At 32.1% G+C, this 18,919-nt stretch overlaps 1 protein-coding gene across 3 annotated transcripts in view; it reads right to left on the reverse strand.

Moving 5' to 3' along the window:
* The window catches only part of LOC127738234 (uncharacterized), a 43,462-nt gene extending 28,917 nt beyond the window's left edge, over positions 1–14,545 (reverse strand). For 2 of the 3 annotated variants that reach the window (XM_052249410.1, XM_052249408.1), the window contains exons 1-2: positions 14,418–14,545; positions 1,532–1,611 (exon numbers count right to left, since the gene is read on the reverse strand). In XM_052249410.1, the coding sequence (XP_052105370.1) occupies positions 1,532–1,600 (69 nt within the window). In that variant the 5' untranslated portion in view covers positions 1,601–1,611; positions 14,418–14,545. Of the gene's footprint in view, positions 1–1,531; positions 1,612–6,692; positions 6,834–14,417 lie in introns of those variants that run through there. The other variant, XM_052249409.1, reaches the window with a different exon arrangement.
* Between the last annotated feature and the right edge of the window lie 4,374 nt (positions 14,546–18,919).

The raw sequence follows: 18,919 nt of genomic DNA on the forward strand, positions 1-18,919 counted from the left end.
CTCAGTGTCACGAATTATTTGTTTAGTGTTAGCTATTTAGTATTTATTAAACTGATCGTGTTATTAACATGTATTATATCTTATGTACTATAGTATTTAAATCATTTCTATTTACCTACTGAATATCAACCGATCTATATATCTTTTAAATTGTAGGTCTTATTCTGTTCTGGTAGAAATTTGTTATTTTAATGAAGCATAGTCAACATAAGTATACCTTAACTTGTAAATTTCAACTGTTAAACATTTGGGACAACTGACATTGAATGACCTCCCTTTATGTGTTTGAAAATAACGCTAAATTATTTGGTGCGTCCGAAGCGTCTGTCTGGATTTACCTTCATCAAGAACGCTCAAACCCAAACATTTGAAAGCCCCGGATGTATAAGACATTATGATAAACACATGAAGAGCTACATGTATATGACCGAAGGGAACTAAAAATAGCAACAAAAAACAGGTGCTTGTAATGAATTTTAATCAATTTCTCCCACAAGCATTAGGTAGATAATAAACCATCATAATAAGTTATCAACTGTTAATTATATATAACCTTTTTACCTGAAATCGTAAAGAGTAATATTTTATATATTTATATACACGTATAGAACTATATGCAATTGTATTTAATTATTATCAAATAAGTCAGCTTTACTTCAAAACGAATTTATTTTTTCATTTAAGGACACGTTGGTGGTAAAGCATAAACATGGGGGTTTATTCTTTCTTTCTGTTGGTCATAACACATCCACGATTGTTTGATTACATGTCTTTAATCCATAATATTCGTCCCTTCCTAAATTGTATATCTAGTACACAAAGAACTGTTACCCAGAATAAACATAGTCGATATTTAAAAGTGTTTCAAAACACTGATATGTAAGTGTTTTTCTAAAATATATTAAAATCAAACTTGGCTATTAAATAATTCATGACACTGATTTTCAAATGCAGTTTATGGATCGAATATTAATCTTGGAACTGGAAGCCAATTGTACTTTAAAGAGCATTTTGGGCGATAAACTGTCAAAATGGTTTTTCAGTAATACAAAGAAGAAATAAAGACAGAAAGATAAAAAGAAAGAAAGCAAATGATTTTAACCTTCTTGTAAGTACCTTTCCAAAATCTGGAAACTTGTGTTTTAGTCATGTCTTGCTGTTTTTGTCCTACAGGGAATTTTCGTTGGCTGGTCAAAGCTTGACTTTACGCGATTTAAGGCATTACATTTTTGATATTACTGAAGACCGCATGATGACTCTAGATGCATGACTCCACATATAGATTTATTGAAATTGTGTGCTTAGCTAGTACTTTGTATCCGAGTTTAGTTTAAGCTTCTATGGTTTCTTTCTTTATTGAAAATTAGCCTTAGTACCATGTCTTATAATATCAATAGCGTAATACAGTGTAGTACCCAGAACGGACTTCATAAATATATATATATGCAAGACCAGTTCGCAGTTGTTTATTAAAATAATAGATTGCATGTATAAACAGCTTTACATTTAAAAAAATTAACAATATACTTACCGCTGATGGAGTCACGTCGCCATTTGGATTCTGGCCACAAAAACAGTCTGACTCGTCACTGTCGCTCATGATTACTTTTTCTGTTTAAAAATTAAAATAATTATATACAAGTATATGTGTTGGATTTATAAAGAAACATACTAGAATAGAGAATGGAAACAAGGAATGAGTCAAGAAGACAACAACCCGACCAAAGAGTAGGTTTATTGATAGATTGATGTTTAACGCCACTTTCAGCACTATTGTGCTATTTCGTGGCGGTCAGTTTTAATTGGTAAACTGACAATCCTAGTCAATTAAGATGGGAATCCATCGCACCTGCCACATGCGGGATTCGAACTCACAACTTCAATGTTTACAGGCTAGTGATACAGTAGTTCGGCCACCGAGGCCCCTCAAAGAGCATAATACAGCATAAAGCCACCAATGGGTCTTCAACGCAGCGAGAACATCCCGCACCCGGAGGCGGGCTTCTGCTGCCCCTTAAACAATAATGTATATATTAGTTCAGCGAAATGGACGCCACACTAAACTCCGAAACATACAAATGAACCAAAGTAAAAAAAACACACATACAAGACTAACAAATGCTAGAGGTTTCTGACTTGGGAAAGGCGCAAAAATGCGGCAGGGTTAAACATGTTTTGTGAGATCTCAACCCTCGCGTTATACCTCTAGCCAAAGTGGAATAACCAAACACAGCAAAATGCACAGTAAAACTCATGCACTCTTTAATGAATTTCGTAACTATATTCTAATATACAACATCAAAAGTTTGATGTCAGAAACAATGCCCGGAATTACCCGATTGTATATAAAAAGAAATTAATAAAATTAAAATGTGTTAAAATGTTTGTTATAAAAACAGATGTGGTATAATTGCCAATGAGATAACTGTGGTATAATTGCCAATGAGATAACTATTCCACAGACACTAAATGATGTAAATGTAAGCAACTATAGGTCACTGAGGCCTTCAACAATGTGTAAACACTATACTGTATACTAGTAGTAAGCTATAAAAGGCCCCGACATGACAAATGTAAAACAATTTAAACGAGAAAACCTTTATACAAAACAATAAACATAAACATATATGATAGACGTAGCGGGGTTAAACATGCATATGTTTGCTTAACAATCCCCTAAGCAATTGGGTCCCTCGATTGTCCATATCAATCAATTCACTGCAATTATTACTTCAGAGCAATTCCTCAGAGATTTTATCCAATGGAAATGTAAGTGTGTTCGAAACGCTTTTCTGGATTTACCTTCATCAGTAAAAAGGTATATGAAAAATACCGAACTCCAAGGTAAGTTAAAGAAAACCCATAAAAACTGACAAGATCAAAAGTTATTAATCAACGGAACGAGTGAAAAAACCTGTTATATTTCTGAATTAGTACAGGCCTTTTCCGAAGAAAACGGTGGGTTAGATTTGGTTTTATAGCTAGTTAAACCTCCCTCTCAGTTGACAGTTGTTTATAGTTCTGTTATATTGACAAATTTCGATGAGAAACCCAAACAGACTTAATAGTTAAGCAAGGCTCAAATTACAAATTTGAAAGCCAAGGATGTATATACATGAATTAATATTTGAATACTTGAGTATTCATATGACCAACAAGAACCAAAAGAGTATAGCCAAATCTTCTTAAGGTCAACTTTGCCTGAATGGGTTAGAACCTTTGTATTTTCACTTTTAAAGTTTAGTTTATTCTACACCTTTGTTACGACGAATAAAGCATATCAAAATTAAGGAAAGGATTTTTTAAAACTCAAAACGCTTTTAACTTTAATATATATAGATCCTGTCAGGCTTAAAAACTTTTCAGTGGCCCAGGTTTGTCTGTACCCAGTAAAACACGACCGTTTTCTAAAAAATGGTTAAGAAGAACCAACAAACAAATGGAATATTCTTCCAAAATTGTTAAACCCCATGAGTGAGAAGTTCGCAGCCACGTACGGTCATACTGGGGACGTGAAATCTGATGTCTGGAATAGAAAGAGTATCCCGATCTCTGCATATTTAAGAACTTTTTCAACAATTCTTTGATGGTGGCATGTTGCAAAACAAAATTTCTGCCTCGTATCATACTAGTGGCAGTTTAAATTTCTCGCCCGTCATTCCTGTCGTCCTCTCTTGCGAAATTTACCTTTTGATTTATTGTACGACTTTGCCCCCAGCAGAGCTATAGAAAAACAGTACATTAAGTCTAGGTTAGTCTATGGAAAGGTATATACTATGAAATTTAGAGCGAGGGGCTTGCCCCGAGCTCTTAATTTCATAGTATATACCTTATCATAGACTATCCAATTTAGCACATATTTACAACTCGAGTAATGTTTTAATTGGTCTATTGATAGTTTATTTTGGCTGACTACTTGTATCACAGGTGTTTGTAAAAAGGAGCTCATTAACGAAGTTTTGTAAAACTACTCACTAGTATTATTGTAAAATATGTGATTTCAAAAGGCCCTTCACTCCAGAATGAAAAGATGGTAGCTGCTGGTGTAAGTATGTATACTGATATAAAGCGGTGTTTTACTATACATGTTCTTCTTACATGGTAAGATGACAAAATAAATTGACCAAAAGCAGGCAATAATTAAATTGCAGTGGAAGCTTTACATGTTTTGAAAACATTTTTTAATTTCACAGTAAAACTAAAGCTATAATAAATTTGAAACATAGAGATAGTTTGTCCCCATAGATATAGTCTAGCAGATAGGCATTAAAAAGCAACTACCAATAGATCAGAGATTATAGGTTTTGGGTTTTGTGTTTTTTTTTTTTTATTATTTCAAAGTAAAAACTAAAAGATTTATCAGAATATGTTTATATATATATATAGGTGCCACATTATCTTCAGACATAATCACAGTTTTTCAATTCATGACATCGTCCTGAACATGCATGAAATATTTGCCACTGGACATTAAGCAACCAATAATCAATAAATCAATCAATTCATGACGAAATAGATCACCTACCTTAAGAAAGTTTAAAAAATTATCACCAAGTTGCTTTAATTTTCCTGCACAAGGTTTCATAGTACACACTTTTCTGTGTACAAAGTAATTGCATGGATGATACATTATCATAATTTTAAGATATCGTTGTACTCTAATCAAGGTATAAAGAACCATATGTATTACCCTTTATTTAAATGATAAAATTTGCAATTGTCAAAAACAATTTTTAGACCCAAAGATTTAAATAGCAGGATATTTAAAAATCAACGTGAAAACTAATTACAAACTATTTAATTTAATTTGGAACACAACATTTTATTTCAAAATAGCCAGTGGCAATTTTTGTTTTAAATATCTTGATTACGATACAATGAATTCTTACCCTTGTGGTCATTCATGCGTAGTTACTTAGTACACAGGAAAAAGTATGTACTATGAAAATTAGAAGGCAAATATAAGCAATTTGATTGGACGAGAAGTTGTAAGTATGTGCTAACGGGTGTTACACGGACACTTTTTAGATGATACACGGACACTTTTTAGTTGTTACACGGACACTTTTTATGAATAGAATCACTCGTGCATGATCAGTGAGTTCATGGGCACTTTAAATTTCAATTAGATTTGAACTTTTTGTTTCACCGACATATTTCCTGTCTTTTAAATTAAAATATTTACGTTAGCATCAATAACTATATTTTTCTTCAAACAATTCCAGTAACTATTCATATTAGTACACTAAGGGATTGACCATTTAACTTCAAAAGGTGGGTTATGGTTTTTTCCTTAAAAAATATTTTGATCCCCAATTTTATGAGAAAAAATATATAATATATTATATAGTTGAAAAACTAAATAATTTTCTTACTCAGAAAAGAACACACACCCTTTTGAAGCTAAATGGTCGGTCCGTAAATTATTATTTTTTTTTCAATATATGGACATGAATAGTATTCTGGACAATGCTGAAAGAAATACTGGTGCCAACGTTTATATTTCAATAAATAAGACAGCATATATATATAAAAGAAATCAAATCTAATCAAAAGATAAAATCCCTATCAACTCACCAATGCACGATTGATCCTATAAATAAAAAGTGTCCGTGTAATACACGTTCAAATAGGCAGCAAATCTTGAAGAAAATCATTCAACTTATGTCATCAATTTTGGACGGTAAGGTCTGATTGGATCATATAATGACACGTGTTTAATCCTGATTAACACTATCAGAGACATATAAAAACCTATAAGCATGAACATTTTTTTTAATCCAAAATATATGCCTATATATATCTAATAACAAGACAAAATCCATTTTTTCATAACATTTCATTCACTAATGAGATAGGAAATTCATTCTTTTGATACACTTATATTGTTATTGAATTCATATATTTGGCGGCGTACGATTTTTACGAACTTTTTAGGGGGAATGAGGGGGGGGGGGGGGGGGGGGGCAGGGGCTGGAATGGCACAGCCTGCATTCTTTCAACAAAAAAAGGATGAAGCCTATTTATTTTAAATTTATTTTAACTCCCCTTTTTCCCCCAATAAAAATCATATGGTAGCTTGCTTACCTCTGAAATCTTTTTTTATACATTACTTACTTGCGAAGTTGCATTTCAAAAAGTCTCAAATGTGTATAACATTCACCTTTAACTTGAAATGGTTCTTTTTATAAAGTTATTAGATTCTTGATTTTTTTAAGAAAAAACTCTCGACTGAAGGGAAGTGAGAAAAAAAAATTGAGTTTAAACTGTAACTTACATTAACTGGTATATGGCCATTTAAGTTTCTAATATCTTTAGTTTTGCTACCTCTTCTAAATGCAAAATGTACTTCTTCCTTCTTGAAACGTCGTACAAGTCAGATACAAAACAAAGGTAACAAAAAACAGGCCGGAAACAACCTGCCGTATAGTTTGTCTGCACTTGTAGTCAGGTCAAGATCCTCGGCTATCGCCTCGGATCTTGACCTGACTACTCGTGCAGAAAAACAATCCGGCAACGGTTGTTACCGGCCTGTTTCTTTGTTACCTTTGTATTGTATCTAATACTTAGTCAATAGTTTCACCGACATAATTGTCACAACACAAATCATACAATCATAATTTTAGGTTTTGGTTAAAATATTCGGAGACATAAAGAAGCTGTAAATATGGAAATATTGTAATGTTACTCACTAATTCGCGTTAATGTTAATCTTTCAACATCATCAACTGTTTATACGAGGAAATAATGGTGAAATGAAAAATGCACTTGGTTTTTTTAAATCTTATGAGCGGAAATATTTCTTTAGTGAATTTAGCTACTGTTTCTTCCGGGTATTTAAAAGGAGATAATTGTTGATTTGAACACAATTCAAAATATCAGTTACTAGATAAACACGAGCGGTTAATCCACTCTGAAAGTCCGTACAATTTGTTCTTCTATTTAATTCTGTTTCATGGTATTTTTTTTAAATTTATTTACCTTTTTCTGGTTTTGGGTTAAGATGTGAAGTTAATCGTTAATGTCAATTTCTTTTCACAATGATATCTGTATTTTGAAAGATAAATTGCTGCATTGGATGAAGGGAGTACCATCTCTAACATGATAATTCTTCTTTAAGGATATATATACAGTTTGGGGTTAAAGTTTGTTACACATCAATTACTTTGTCAAACCTTCATAGAATTATATGAAACTTTTTTATGATTAAGAGATAATGTCTGATGCACACTTTTGAAAATACATTTTCATTTTCAGTATTTTTCTGATAGATGGACTTTTTTACAAGTAACATTTACTGACAGTCCGGGATTAAAGTTTGTTAACCTTCATGGATTGTTATGAAACTTGGACAGAAGCTACAACCTTCAAGACCAAGAAATAACATCTAAAGAGAAAATTTGAATCTTTTTTAACATTCTGTATTTTACTGATAAATGGACTCACTTTTTAAGTCAACATTACACTTTTACACTGACAGCAGCAATCGTTAGCGAGACACAGGGTTCAGCGGAACCCCTTACAAAATTTTCACCATTTGTATTTCTCGATTTCTGAACAATTCACGCGTATGCTAAAATTTAACTCCGTTCCTTTTGTTTGGTTCTTCTTGAGAACCGATACACAGAATTGTCAAAAGGCAGTTTACATACTAACGAAGAACTTTCGGAGACCTCGATTTTACAACAATACGTACATGTTAAAGAATCAAAAATAAAATATATTTGTTCTCTGTTAAGAATTAATTCCATGTTGAATATTTGGCTTGATGTTTGTCATTATATGTTTGTACTTGTAATGTTTCGGCTGGCGCCGGTGCACTTCCTTCGTGTTTATATTATAGTACTGTCCATTCAATTTGTGGACAGGTATTTACTTAATGTAAAAAATAGATGTGCTAAAATTGACGCATTTTGTGCCCAAAGGAATACCTACAACCGATGAAATTTCAAAAGAATCTTGGCATTTATCATTTCCCTGTGACGATTCATTTACAGATTCTCCAGACTTATAACACGTAACCTTTCTATAAATTATTCGAATAAAACATATGGTTCTAAAATTCCTAATTCATAATCTCAAACACATGCAGAGAAAAGCCTAATATTAAATAGTCCAGTTATTACTGTGAGTATTTATTGCCAAACACGTGGACTATTTCAACATGTAAACCTAAATAACATCTACCATGATTTAACATTCACTTAACGTAAACTGTCGAAATTTCAAAATAGGTGAGAAAAAACTAACCTATTTATTTAATTGTAGACATTTAACTATATTCCTCATTTTGTGAAATAGACGGAATGTTATAACTAATCAATTGTGGGTTTTTTTTATGTCTGTTAAGTAAGGGCTTTCCCTGTTCTGATTTATAATATATTATGTTCTTTTGTGTACATTTTATTAGTCCACTGATTGAGATCATATAGATCCTAAGGTTTCTACGTATTTGTACATAACTGGCTTTCAAATATTTGGGTTTAGGCGTTCCTGATGACGGTTATTCCAGAAAAGCGCTACAGAAGCACCAAATTTATTAAGTGTTATTTTCATTTTAAGATCTTAAAAAGCATTGGTTTGGTCCGGGTTCCGGTCACATGTTTTTTTTTTTTTCATGTCCGGGACCTCATCAGTGGTTGTCTAAATTAATTTCTTTGTTGTTATAATTATTTACAGAATTTAGTGCTGGTACATGTAGAACATCTTTGATAGTTTCTTTTCAAATATTCACAATTGTGTTATTTATATAATCTGTGTATAACATATATATATGTATATATACTAGCACATATACGTCTAAACATGTGACAACTATATGGCAGACATTCTCCATCGGATAACCCGTAGTTATACAAGGCTAACACCATAATACAAGTCTAAATTGAAAACAACGTTCAAACATATGATTGCGTTGGATAAAAACCGCAATTTTTATACGTGTGCATGCAAAATAAATTTCTTGGTAGAGTGGTCTAAATACAGCACAAACAACATTTTCCAAAAGACCCAAAAAGTGAAAAAGTATATTTTAACAAAACGCATTTGACTAGCAGGTCGAACAACGGATGTTCTTAAACACTGCTGACTGCCATGGCGTTATGCCATATAATTTACCCCAATTTAAGATTGACTCCTGAATTTTGAAGAGTCAAAATAGGATGAACGGATCATATAAACCCGAAGGCAAATATAATACAAGCCCAAACGAAAAAATATAAACAAGTCTAAATTGAAAACAACGTTCAAACCTATGATTACGTATATATATATATATATATATATATATATATAAAATGACTGAATAATAGCCAACGATAAATCTTACGGGGCGATGGATCACATAAATATGATACAGTACACTACAAAATATAATATATAACCAGTCTAAAAGGGTAAAACATCACCAAAAAATGACAATAAACGAACAAATGTAACTATAAATATTTCGGATAACAGATATCCTTCATCAATATGAGCACGATGTAAAATGAATCAGATAAATCTATTCTGATTATTAAACTATAGCAATCTTGAATTCTATACAATAAAAAAAAGTGAAACAGTTTCACCCGAACATCATATGTAGAGACGCTAATAAATTTTTAAAATTTCCAAAAAACGAAAATAGCAATTATAGATGTGAACTGGCACAACATTAAAATTCCAAAATGACGTCAGTTAAGGTAGATGGGGTGTCTAAATTACAATCCATAGAATTGTTTAATAATTTGCCAAAATGTAGTTATATCATGGTTTTTAAAAAAAAATAATAAAAAGAACGGGTCACGGGGCTTATTTTCACGCTACAGGTTGTGCAAAATTGACAGATTTTGTATAGATTATGCATGGAAAACCCAATTTTCTGCCATAAAACGAAAACTACACCATAGAATTTTGAGATAAAATAAAAAACTAACCTATTTATTTAATTGTAGACATTTAACTATATTCCTCATTTTGTGAAATAGACGGAATGTTATAACTAATCAATTGTGGTTTTTTTTATGTCTGTTAAGTAAGGGCTTTCCCTGTTCTGATTTATAATATATTATGTTCTTTTGTGTACATTTTATTAGTCCACTGATTGAGATCATATAGATCCTAAGGTTTCTACGTATTTGTACATAACTGGCTTTCAAATATTTGGGTTTAGGCGTTCCTGATGACGGTTATTCCAGAAAAGCGCTACAGAAGCACCAAATTTATTAAGTGTTATTTTCATTTTAAGATCTTAAAAAGCATTGGTTTGGTCCGGGTTCCGGTCACATGTTTTTTTTTTCATGTCCGGGACCTCATCAGTGGTTGTCTAAATTAATTTCTTTGTTGTTATAATTATTTACAGAATTTAGTGCTGGTACATGTAGAACATCTTTGATAGTTTCTTTTCAAATATTCACAATTGTGTTATTTATATATTCTGTGTATAACATATATATATGTATATATACTAGCACATATACGTCTAAACATGTGACAACTATATGGCAGACATTCTCCATCGGATAACCCGTAGTTATACAAGGCTAACACCATAATACAAGTCTAAATTGAAAACAACGTTCAAACATATGATTGCGTTGGATAAAAACCGCAATTTTTATACGTGTGCATGCAAAATAAATTTCTTGGTAGAGTGGTCTAAATACAGCACAAACAACATTTTCCAAAAGACCCAAAAAGTGAAAAAGTATATTTTAACAAAACGCATTTGACTAGCAGGTCGAACAACGGATGTTCTTAAACACTGCTGACTGCCATGGCGTTATGCCATATAATTTACCCCAATTTAAGATTGACTCATGAATTTTGAAGAGTCAAAATAGGATGAACGGATCATATAAACCCGAAGGCAAATATAATACAAGCCCAAACGAAAAAATATAAACAAGTCTAAATTGAAAACAACGTTCAAACCTATGATTACGTATATATATATATATATATATATATATATAAAATGACTGAATAATAGCCAACGATAAATCTTACGGGGCGATGGATCATATAAATATGATACAGTACACTACAAAATATAATATATAACCAGTCTAAAAGGGTACAACATCACCAAAAAATGACAATAAACGAACAAATGTAACTATAAATATTTCGGATAACAGATATCCTTCATCAATATGAGCACGATGTAAAATGAATCAGATAAATCTATTCTGATTATTAAACTATAGCAATCTTGAATTCTATACAATAAAAAAAAGTGAAACAGTTTCACCCGAACATCATATGTAGAGACGCTAATAAATTTTTAAAATTTCCAAAAAACGAAAATAGCAATTATAGATGTGAACTGGCACAACATTAAAATTCCAAAATGACGTCAGTTAAGGTAGATGGGGTGTCTAAATTACAATCCATAGAATTGTTTAATAATTTGCCAAAATGTAGTTATATCATGGTTTTAAAAAAAAAATAATAAAAAGAACGGGTCACGGGGCTTATTTTCACGCTACAGGTTGTGCAAAATTGACAGATTTTGTATAGATTATGCATGGAAAACCCAATTTTCTGCCATAAAACGAAAACTACACCATAGAATTTTGAGATAAAATATGAGAAGATAGCTCAAATATTATGCTTTCAGATAAGAAAAAGAAAAAATGGGGTCACCGGACCCGTTTTCTTGCTACATAATAAATAGGTAAATTCCTAACACATTCTATTGTAAAAATAACTTTATCTGAATTATCTGCCCTTACATTTGAGTTGCCTCCCCTTATGTGGCAAAGTTGGAAAAAATTGAATTAAACAAATGTTTTCTGTTTTTTTTTAAATACAACCATAAATATGGTAAAACATGTCATTTTCTATATTGAAATGAAAATTCTTAAACATGAATTACCTACTACTCTCAAAATTTGCACATTTTCTTAAAGATCTAGACCGATTGTTTTATGGTATTTCAAAATCCAAGATGGAGGAAGACACCCTATCTACCTTAAGATGTTATAACAACTGCGTGTAAATACATTCCCAAAAAGAACAGCACTGATCGATATAAGCTGGTAAAATATGACAAACAGAGGCTGCGTATTTATCATTCCAAATAAATAGCAGTTTTATAATGAAAAGAAAAAATAATAGTAAATTTGGGCTAAGGTTAAAAGTTGGACGTGGATGCGTACTTGTATATCCCTACCAAATGAAAAGAACCCTGGTATTTAAACTAGTAAAATTCCAAAAATTCCAAAAGAATCCTTAAAACTGTAAGAGTCAAGTAAGGAAGCCGGAGTAACTGGAAACAAATGATGTCAAGAAAATGAGTGATGGTAGAGAAAATGAGTGACTCATTCTATGTTTTTTCATTTATGCCCTCTGGGGAAACTATCCTTAGCTTTCTTATCCAAAACCTTTCCCGAGCAAGTCTTTCGGCCCTTGACCAACCCTCGTTGTGGTCTATGATTGTGATTGTAAGGTTTTTGAGATCAGCTTGGGCGTGCCCAGGTGATCTCAAATGACGACTTACGGGGAGGTCGGGCTTACAGGTGTAGTCACTTCGATGACCATTCATGCGTTTGTTGAAAGGCTGTTCTGTCTCGCCAATATACTGCATGCCACATCGACACTGAAGAAGGTATACAACATTCTGTGTTTTGCAAGTTACATTTCAAAATATAGTGTACACAGACCCAGTGGAGTGGCAAGTAAATGTTTGAGTATTCAGTATTTGTTTGCAAGTCAGACATCGTCTGTTACCACACGACTTGCACCATCCTGCAGTTGAACAGCTTTTATTAGAGGAGACGTCAGCTCTCACAAATAAGTCTTTCAGACTTGCTGGTCTCCGAAAAGCTAAGACAGGAGGATTGGGAAAGTTCTTGGATAATTTTGGGTGATTGGCAATAGTTTGCCAATTGGCACGGATCAAACGTGAAAGGTTAGTGAAGGCGGGATTGTATGTTAAAACAAACGGAACTATTTTGTTGCGCCTCTTCTGTTTGTACTGTAATAGGTCATTGCGGCTGTTGTTATTAGCACGCGCAAATCCCTTATCTATGTCCAATTTCTTATAACCTCGTTTGGTCAAAAAACCGCGAAGTTCCTATAACCTTTTAGCGACAGCCTCCTCAGAGGAGCAAATCCGCTTTACTCTGAGAGCTTGACTGTACGGGATACTTTTTGTACAGTGTTTGGGGTGACAGCTTTGGGGGGAAAGGTACTGATGCTTATCTGTAGGTTTACAGTAGAGATCTGTTGATATGACACCGTCCTTAATAGATGTAGTAGTGTCTAAGAAAGATATTTTGGAGTCGGAAATTTCATATGTAAATTTAATTGACTGGTGTGCGTTGTTTGCATGTCTGATAAAATCATCCAATTTTTGTTGGGATTCAATCCATTTCATGTCAACATCATCGATGAAACGGAACCAGGACAGAGGTTTGGATAAAGATGTTGAAATAATTTGTTTCTCTAATTTTCCCATGAAAATATTGGCGTACGACGGTGCCATTTTCGTCCCCATCGCTGTCCCGTTTATCTGAAGGTTATTTTCACCATTAAAGGTGAAATTGTTGCATTTCAGAACCAGAGTGAGCAGCTGGACTAAACATTCGGTAGGTGGTTCTAAGGTGTTGCGAGAGTCCCATATTTCCTTACACATATACAAGTCTAAATTGAAAACAACGTTCAAACCTATGATTGCGTTGGATAAAAACCGCAATTTTTATGCGTGTGCATGCAAAACAAATGTCTTGGTAGAGGGGTCTAAATACAGCACAAACAACATTTTCCAAAAGACCAAATGAGTAAAAAAGTATATTTTAACAAAACGCATTTGACTAGCAGGTCGAACAACTGATGTTCTTAAACCCTGCTATTGCCTAATAAACGGATCACCAGATGTAACAAAATAGATCTTATTATATATATATGTTTCTGTTTATATTTTTAGGATTATGTTATCCTTCAGATGTCTTTTTTAAAATCTTTGTGTCGTTGGGTTGCTATTTGTACAAAAATCAGGTATAATGATACTGAAGTGCAATCATTATCTTGAAGTGTGTCTTTAAAATAATCATTCAGCAATTCAAAAAGTATTCTCGTCAACCCTTTCAATGATGATAGCGGAAAAAATTGAATAGGTAGCTAAACAATATCCACAGCTGCTAAAAAAAGGGGAAAAACAAAAAAAAATCGCTTTTAGAAGTACTTACTTAATAAAAATGATTTAAATCAAAGTGTCAAACTTTCAAATGTGAATTTTTAGAATTATTAATTTATATAAGAGTGTGAACTCTCCGATATAGAGTGTGAACTCTCCGATATAGAGTGTGAACTCTCCGATATAGATGACTTATGTTTTCAGTCTTTTCTTACATATTTCTAAAATATCTATTCACCAATAAATATAGTTAAAAACAAAACTATATAGATTATAATCGAACGTTACTTACCTCAAATATAATGGTTAGAATGTGACAAAATAGACATTACTATCCTTTCTATACAATATAAACAATTCTCTTTGAATGTCCCATACATATCCGTTCCCACACCAATACAATAAAAATAAACGGCCATGACCTTTAAACAATTACATAATAAGGAAATATTTCCCCAAATAGAATAGAAAGTATATTATATAATATATAAAGAAAAGTGGAAAACCAAGTTCAACGGAAGACGTTGGTGACGAAATACTTTCAGAACATATCTAGGAAGTATCTTAACAAAATTGACCATCCCATAATATTTTGAAATGTTTTGGGACTATTAAACATGATAGGTAGATTTGAGAGATCCAGTTTGAAAGGAAATAACAATAGAAAACTTATAATTATAGTGTTGATATGCTGGTGTGTTTATTCGATTATAAATGCATGGTTCATAGCAATATAATGAAGTTTAATCCATCTTATAATGTCAGTTTAACTAATTCAATATATAACGGCAACTGAGTAATTGTGTGTTATGAACCAATAGTTTTTCTCTGGCAATTTTCAGACATTTCCTTCTTGAATTGATTCACATAGTATAAGCAATATTTTTATAGAAATAATCTCCATGCTCTGAAATCAGGTGTTCAGTCTTTGTCAGGTAGGATACCATGCAAGATACAAGGATTAAAAGACAACGAGAGGTATAGTGTCCGGCGGAGATCGTGTTTTTTTCGAGTGAATGGGTCCACTTTTTTCGAGTGTAGATCAGGTTTTTCGAGTTGTATTACATGCGATCAGATTAAATTACTGCTATTTCGCATATATAACAATTTTATTCACGACTGTTCGTCTTATTCTGAATACTAAACATGTTTTGAGCACAAACGACGCACAATTTTCTTGTAGTTCACTAATAATTCAGTGTTTTACATTGTCCGTGTTTTTTTCGAGAACAGTTAAAACGTTCGGGTTTTTCAAAGAAAATGTGAATAAGAAAGAAGGCATTCTATGGCTTAAAAACGAACTTTTTCTAGTTTGTAACTGTAATTTAGCGAAAGGCAATATTATATATTCCTAATAAGTAACAAAACATAATAGTATGTTGGTCAAATTTAATCCTTTTCAATTAAATGGTAATTTTCTGTTCTGAAAACATTCAACCATAAACTTGCAGTACTTAGATATATTAGAAATTACTGGATAATAGTTAAACTGTCTTTAGGACCGAGAACAGGGGACTCATATAATCTTTTTACAGTAAATAATAGTTTATGATTTATATATACTAGTTAAAAAAAGTAACGATACACAAGTTTGAACTCCAATTTAAAATAAAATATAATAAATAGGAAAAACTGTTAAATTATCCAATGAAAAACAAAAAAAAGCGAATGCATATGATTAAAAGAAACTGACCAAATTGGAAATTGAGAAAATACCGTGTTATTGAACACAAGGGTCAAATTTATTTTGCGGAAAATTATGACAAAAATCGGCACTTAATTTCGAAGATGAGAATTAAGTATTCAAATATATGTAAAGGCATTCAAAGTTTTAAGCAGACCATGTTTAAGTTTAAAGTTTTAAGTTCTAGTATCGATTTTTGAAATTTTAGGTTAAAATACGATTTTTAAAATAACAAAAATTGCAACAACAAAAAATCGCGTATTTGCCTTAAGGTAAATCAATGGTTTTGATAAGAAAATAACACTCTGTAAATATTAGATCAATTGGGCAATCGGTGAACACGATTTTGACAGCTAGTGCCCCTTTAATAACTCGATAAAATAAAAACCTGCTCGTCAGATACACCAAGAACAAATTATGTTTATAATGATTGAAACACAAATAACCCCCTATTATCCGTTAAAGACATTTGTGTCTGTAACATGTGCTGGTTGAAAGGATATCTATTTGAATTTAAATAGTAAAATAATTCATGTGTTTTGTAAACATTAAAAATCAAATATCAGCATATCTCAGGTGTACACATAATTCTCTTACCTGTGTACTGACCTATTTCGGATATAATTATTTATTAGGTCTCTGTCTATATATACCTACATCTAAGTCTAGGTTAGTCTATGGAAAGGTATATACTATGAAATTTAGAGCGAGGGGCTTGCCCCGAGCTCTTAATTTCATAGTATATACCTTATCATAGACTATCCAATTTAGCACATATTTACAACTCGAGTAATGTTTTAATTGGTCTATTGATAGTTTATTTTGGCTGACTACTTGTATCACAGGTGTTTGTAAAAAGGAGCTCATTAACGAAGTTTTGTAAAACTACTCACTAGTATTATTGTAAAATATGTGATTTCAAAAGGCCCTTCACTCCAGAATGAAAAGATGGTAGCTGCTGGTGTAAGTATGTATACTGATATAAAGCGGTGTTTTACTATACATGTTCTTCTTACATGGTAAGATGACAAAATAAATTGACCAAAAGCAGGCAATAATTAAATTGCAGTGGAAGCTTTACATGTTTTGAAAACATTTTTTAATTTCACAGTAAAACTAAAGCTATAATAAATTTGAAACATAGAGATAGTTTGTCCCCATAGATATAGTCTAGCAGATAGGCATTAAAAAGCAACTACCAATAGATCAGAGATTATAGGTTTTGGGTTTTGTGTTTTTTTTTTTTTATTATTTCAAAGTAAAAACTAAAAGATTTATCAGAATATGTTTATATATATATATAGGTGCCACATTATCTTCAGACATAATCACAGTTTTTCAATTCATGACATCGTCCTGAACATGCATGAAATATTTGCCACTGGACATTAAGCAACCAATAATCAATAAATCAATCAATTCATGACGAAATAGATCACCTACCTTAAGAAAGTTTAAAAAATTATCACCAAGTTGCTTTAATTTTCCTGCACAAGGTTTCATAGTACACACTTTTCTGTGTACAAAGTAATTGCATGGATGATACATTATCATAATTTTAAGATATCGTTGTACTCTAATCAAGGTATAAAGAACCATATGTATTACCCTTTATTTAAATGATAAAATTTGCAATTGTCAAAAACAATTTTTAGACCCAAAGATTTAAATAGCAGGATATTTAAAAATCAACGTGAAAACTAATTACAAACTATTTAATTTAATTTGGAACACAACATTTTATTTCAAAATAGCCAGTGGCAATTTTTGTTTTAAATATCTTGATTACGATACAATGAATTCTTACCCTTGTGGTCATTCATGCGTAGTTACTTAGTACACAGGAAAAAGTATGTACTACTATGAAAATTAGAAGGCAAATATAAGCAATTTGATTGGACGAGAGTTGTAAGTATGTGCTAATGCAAATATAGTGTTTTGTTGTCTCCATGACAATTATTTACCTTGGTACAGTGTATCCAATTTCATTATATATATATATGGAAAATACATTGCCTTGTATCGTTTCTTTTGTTGACTAGTATATATTACAGTGGCGAAACCTGGAGTTTTAAAACAAGGGTTAAGAAAACAATGAGACAGGAGTTAAATTCAGTAAAATGCAATATACCACACATATTCCACTAAGAGGGGCCTGGGATCAGCCAAGCCCCCCTCACTTAATCCGCCCCTGTACTATTTCCGATTGACAATAAATTTTATATTGAATGTAATATATAAAAAATAATGAAATAAATAATCTGTAAGCTTTAATATGATCCTTTTGAAATAAAGATAAGAAAAATTTGTATACAATAGCGTACGCCTCGTGTATTTAATTCATGTCTTTCGCAGAGTTCCGTAGATATACATTGGTAATTGCAATGTCTAGATAGAGATCCGTATTTTTCATTTTTTTAAAGCACTGCTAACTGATGGAAAGGAAGCTATCATGGTGTTTTATTGCTGTGTGGCCATGAATAACATATATACTCCTGATCATACTCCTCATCACAGTAGTAGCATTTGAAAATTGTTCTTGTTTTCCATTCATAGAACGATAAAACAAATTATCATCAAGACAAATAGTAAATGAAACATTTAGGATGTATTTTCTGTTTAAAAAATACACATACCCGCTTTACACACACAATGTACATGCGTCTCAATCCAACAATGTACTGCTCGATACTTTAGTCTGGGAACTGCATGATTTATTTAATATAGTTGTAACTGGCTTTGAACTAGCTTTCAGTAACCACGAGTACTCTTATATCGATACTTTGTATCTATTGTTTTTATGTTAGTTGGTTAGTTTGTGCCTCGTACCGATCTACTAAGTAAAGCCATTTGTAACTGATTTTTACAGTTTGTTCTTATTTTGTGCTGTAACACCACAGTCCAAAGTTAGGTGGGGTTGATGTCTTACAAACATGTTTAACCCCGCCACAATCTGTATATGCCTGTCCCAAGTCAAGAGCTTGTAATTCAGTGGTTGTCGTTGGTTCACGATGACCTATATCTACTTTTATCTTCGTCATTTGAACTCTTGTGGATAGTTGTCTCATTGGCATTCATATCACATCTCCTTTTCTTTGTATATATGTCTG

Source organism: Mytilus californianus, unplaced genomic scaffold (assembly GCF_021869535.1).
Source record: "Mytilus californianus isolate M0D057914Y unplaced genomic scaffold, xbMytCali1.0.p SCAF_4, whole genome shotgun sequence".
NCBI classification, from domain to species: domain Eukaryota; kingdom Metazoa; phylum Mollusca; class Bivalvia; order Mytilida; family Mytilidae; genus Mytilus; species Mytilus californianus.